Source organism: Callorhinus ursinus, unplaced genomic scaffold, assembly GCF_003265705.2.
Source record: "Callorhinus ursinus isolate GAN/ISIS: 27379988/994484 unplaced genomic scaffold, GSC_fseal_2.0 scaffold14, whole genome shotgun sequence".
Lineage (NCBI taxonomy): Eukaryota > Metazoa > Chordata > Mammalia > Carnivora > Otariidae > Callorhinus > Callorhinus ursinus.
In genome coordinates, this window is record NW_027397076.1 from 26,157,063 (window position 1) to 26,162,242 (window position 5,180).

At 46.8% G+C, this 5,180-nt stretch overlaps 1 protein-coding gene across 1 annotated transcript; it reads right to left on the reverse strand.

Moving 5' to 3' along the window:
- Positions 1 to 2,974: 2,974 nt before the first annotated feature.
- On the reverse strand, positions 2,975 to 4,212 carry MYF6 (myogenic factor 6). The gene is made up of 3 exons (XM_025881172.1): positions 3,694 to 4,212; positions 3,312 to 3,402; positions 2,975 to 3,093 (listed from the first exon to the last, which is right to left on the reverse strand). Exons 1-3 carry the CDS (start codon positions 4,210 to 4,212, stop codon positions 2,975 to 2,977), a joined length of 729 nt encoding a protein of 242 aa, XP_025736957.1.
- Between the last annotated feature and the right edge of the window lie 968 nt (positions 4,213 to 5,180).

The following is a 5,180-nucleotide window of genomic DNA, read 5'->3' on the forward strand; positions in this document are numbered from 1 at the left end:
ACAAAGACTGAATAAAATCCATCAAGCAAATAAAGCCCATGAATTGATAAAAAGCATTCTGCTGCTAAATAGTTTACAACACAGATCTCATTATAAATATATGTGCAATCATAAAGTAAGTGAATTCACCTGGTTAACTATGAGATTTGATTTCAGTTGTGGCATGAGTCTGCGACACACACACACACACACACATATATATATACACCTATATTTTACTATATATATTATATATATAATATGTAATGTGTATACATATAGAATATATATGTATAGACAAACATTTTGGGGAAAATACTGATTCTCAAGAAAAAAATCACATACATAATAAGCATGATGAATGGATATACACACCACCCAGACATATTCATGTTCATATACATGTTCTGATTGGATAATTTGAAATGCTCTACAGTTTATCTTTAATTAAATTACTGCCCAAATTTGGAGTTCGCTAGCTACTCTTGAGAAAGAACATTTGGAAAATAATTGCTAAAGAGAGCCAAACTGTTCTAGACCATAAATGTTCTTTCTTATTTGCCAAGGCTTCTCTTTCAGGGTACAGGTGAGTGAGCCAACAGGCTTGAAGCCACTGGTATTTACTGGCTCCAAGCCCTGGCTCTATGCTTTCAAATGCAAGAAACTCTTCGTTCCAAAGAAACCTTTTCTCAAAAGAAGTAACAAGTTTCCCTCAACACAAGTAGTTGTAGGATTCTGAGTGAATATGTAAAATGCTAAGAATGAGTCATTCATATTGCTACTGATTTCATTGTTATTAATACTTTTCCCAAATAGCGCCCGCAAGGCAGGCAGCAAACAGTATTTGAAGGAACTGTGGCTTTTGGTGGAAGAGAAGCATTTGATGGTCAATATAGATTTACTAAGGAAAAATAAAGAGAGCCCACATTGAGTTTGTTCGGTGCTCTGCTTTGGCTAAAGCTTTTCTGTGTTACATCTCACTGAAATCTTCACACTCCCGAGTTAAGCACCATTATTGTCCTCACCATTATTTTATAAATGAGGAAACGGGAAGAAGAGAGGAGCTGGGATAGCCCAAGGCTCCACAGGAGCAACCCGGATTCAATCTAAGTAGGCAGTGCCCACAGCAACTCAGCAGTTTGCAGCCACTAACACTCCCGCCTGCTTTTCTCAAACCTCTGGGAGAGATTATATGTCAGTGTCAGTTTTCTCTATGAAGCTTTCTAAACTTTATAAGCATTCTAGGAGAAACGAGCATTATCCAGGTCCTCAGAAGACAGAGTAACTATTACCCCCAGAAAGAGGCCCTTAGAGATAGAAAAGGGGCACGATACTGCTCCGTGCCTGCAGGGGGCGCTGTCTGTGGTGGTATCCGGGACTTCTGTGGTGTGCAAAAGGAACGTCCAGACTGGAGTGTTAGGAAGCAAGGTTGGGCTGGGAAATACTGAATTCGGTTTGATTTTCACATTTGTAAACTGAGGACCAGCTGTGGGGGAAAGGAAGGAAGAAGTCAAGGGTGGGGAGGGGTGTTGGAGTGAAGGTGCCATTTACGGAATGCAAGCGAGAAGTAGCGATTCCAAAGAAACGGCTGGCCCTCTCCTCCGCTTCACTTCACACTGTGATTCTTGGTGGTCGTTTCTTCCTGAAGTTACAGGATAAACAAACCTGGCACACGTTGTAAAATCCTGGCCGTGAGGAGCTCCTGGGGCTTCAAGCCTCTCTGGGGTCTTTGCTATTTGGTCCAGCTAAGAGGTTTCATGTGTGTTGTTGTTGTCTTTTGCCCTCAGCCATTTAACCCTTCCCTCTCTTGAAGCCTTACCCCACCTCAAGAAACAGATTGTTCCCTTCTTTTATCTTTCTATTTGCAAAACAAACCCCAGCCACACGAGGCCTGGATGGTATTCCAGTCTTCTAACCAGTCTAGTTCAAGAAAACTAGGGAGGGGCCAGCGACCTGGCTGGGAGGCCAGTGCAGCCCCTGGGTCCTCCAGAGGAAGGCTTTCTCGTGAAGGGCCCGGGCCTGGAAAGTCAGAGGCAAAGTAATTGGGGTAAATTAGCTGAAGAGCTTTTTAGGCAAATCCAAGTTTTTGTGTGGCTATCTCTTGCAACAATGAGATTTTACTGGGTTGAAAATTCAGTTCTTAACTCTGGGTAAGTAAATCTCACCCAGAGCTCCAGGTATAGGACAGTTGAAACATAAAAAAGATGGTGATAAAGGGGAAGAGGGAAGATTCCTCCTGGATATTCTTCACTTTTAACCACAAGTGTGAGGTCTGTATGAGATAGAAAAGTGAACAGTTTAATTCAGACACAGGAAAACAACCCAATTTCTTCCCTTTCAGTCAGCCTTTAAGAACACACCCAAACAAATGGGCTTGTGTGGCGTCTAAGTTAAAATATGACTTCTCTTTATTTATGTGCACCTGCTCCCAAACATATTTTTTTCAGTTGAATCAAATTGGGACCAACTTTGTTCATAAAGAAACTTATTTTTTTAATATTACAATATCAGGATCCTCGCACATTTTATATGCAATCCATCACTCCACATTTAAAATATATTTCTTGGGTTTACATAAAAAATGAAAGTACTAAGGATATTTACAAAAATACATTCAATACCACTAACATTTCGATGCAACGTTCCCACTTCGCTTCGGACAGGAATGAACTTCTCTTGAACATGGCACAAAAGGATCACCGGAATAAAAGTAAGAGGTTACACAGCTAGCCACACAAACACAAAGTCAGGCTGCTAGAGCTAAGCCACTCGCGGTTCCAACAGCAAAAGCCCAAAGCCGAAAGGCTTTTTCATCTGAGCGTGCACAACAGTTTCTGAGACGTTTCCTTGTGAACCGGTCTCCTTCCCTCTCATAAACTCCTGGGCCTGGGTTCCTAAATATTAATGTAATGTGACCCAAGCTACAGGATTAGGAGAAGGAGGGAGGGAGGGGTCCTCCAGCGGCGCGGAGAACATCCCAAGCTCGGGCTGCGAGTTACTTCTCCACCACCTCTTCCCCGCAGGGCAGTTTGCGTTCCTCGGAGGAAATACTGTCCACGATGGAAGAAAGGCATCGAAGGCTACTCGAGGCTGACGAATCGATGCTCGCCCCTCCTGAGCGCAGAAAAAGAAAAACACACAAGTATAGCACCCCCGACGAAGGAAGAACAAGGCAGGCCGGGCCCCGCGCCAGGCCGCTGAGGCAGCGCGGGAGGACCCCGGTCCCCGCGCGCTCGCCCCCGCCGCCGCTCCGAGCCCTTTCTACCCTTTCACCCCAGGCCCTTTCCCGGGATATTCTCCAGCACAGCCCGGTGCCCTTTCTTTTACTTTACCTTCCTTGGCAGTTATCACGAGCCCCCTGGAATGATCCGAAACGCTTGGCCACTGGGAGCTGCAGGTGCTCAGGAAATCCGCACCCTCAAGCTGGAGAAAAACCGAGGCCGCAGAAGATTAGGAAAGAAACATCGGTTCCGGGCAGGGAGTGGGGAGGCTCTGTGGAGGTGTCTCCCCTACTTCCTCAGGCCGGGGACGAATTTCCTGCCTACTGCAGGCACCCCAAGTTCACGGGTCACCGGGGGTTCACTGGAGAAGGGGCGGGAGGGGCGGGCGAGGAAGGGGAAGGGGAAGGGAGACGGAGCAGCTGGAGGTTAAGGCCCCAAGGAAAGCGTCTAATCAGCCGGAGCATTCCCCTGCCCCTGCAGCATCTGGGCTTACATTCTCTTGCTTGGGTCTGTAGCTAAAGGGGTCCACCCCTAGCTCCTGCATTTTTTCCTGCTGATCCAGCTGATGGAGCAGGTCCTGCAGCCGCTCAATGTAGCTGATGGCGCTCCGCAGAATCTCCACCTTGGGCAGCCTCTGGTTGGGGTTGGCCACAGTCCGCCGCTTCAGTGCCTCGAAGGCCTCGTTGATTTTCTTTAGGCGCCTCCGCTCGCGCAGAGTGGCAGCTTTCCGCCGGTCAGTGGGGGCAGATTTTCTCTTGCAGGTCTTGCAAGCCCAGATCAGACATTGTCCTGGGCAGTGGGGGGGCTGCAGGCCTGGGGGCGCCAGGACGTGCTCCTCTCCGCTGCTGTCGCTGCCAGCTTCCGGGGGCATTTGGTCCTGGCAGGGGGACAAGGTACCATCACTCCCTGGGTACAAAGGAGAGCCCTCTGCCACTTCTAATGGCTGCAGAGTAACATTTTCCCCATCCAAGTAGAAGAAATAGGAGCCAGTTTCAAAAAGGTCCATCATCATGTTCTCCTCCTAGGCCTCTGACTTGGTCTGAACTGGGTGATGGGCTCAAAAACCCAGAGGAACCACCCAGATGGCATTTAATTAGTGCGGTGACATAAGTCGCCCCAGCTTTATATATAGTAGCTCCTGAAACTCAATCCAACTTTTAGCTGTCATGGAGCATCAGTCTCCCAATGTGATCACAGACAGTGCTCTCCAGAATAGCTAGTTTGAAAGAAAACTGAGAAGTATCACCTCCAGGACAATGGGACAATCTGTATGCAGAACAGGTTAAAACAAATAACTCCGAGAGAATCCTACAATATAAATAAAACACCGAATGCTTCCATTTATGACAGTTTAGATGCTAACCTGTTTACCGGACAACGTCAAAACAACTGGGGATTTACACTGCTCCATTCCCCTCCCCCAGGCTCATCTGAATTCTAAGTATAGACCCATGATGAAAGATTTCAGAGGCAATAGCCATTGCTCCAAAATAGCCTGGTTAATATTTGCAGAGTGGTTCAGCTCTTTTCTCTGTCCCGCCTGTCAAAAAGATGCTATTCCTGTGATTAAAACCATTACAGTCCTTCAAAGGTTATACATGACTTTCAGGCTTCAGCCTCAGTAGCAGCAGGTAAATCTCTTTCCTCTCTTTTACTAAGGCTGTAAGATGATTTGGGAGCTGGAGGGGTGGCTGGAGGGCGCTCAGATTCCTTCTCTGGCTATCTTTTTTGGGGGGGTGGCAATCAAGATCTGAATTCTGTACCCCTCCATGGCGGAGCAGTCATACCAATGAGGTAAGGGGTGGGACAGAGGATGGGGTTGCAATACATGGAATCACTTCTCTTTTAAAAATAGTTTTAGTGGAAACAAGACTCACACCGTAGCTACTTGATATTTCAAAATTCTCTGCACCCCCCTCCCAAGGTGCCTCCGTTTTGTCTCCTACTCTGCACACTGTGCTCATGGCTTGTTTGTTTGCA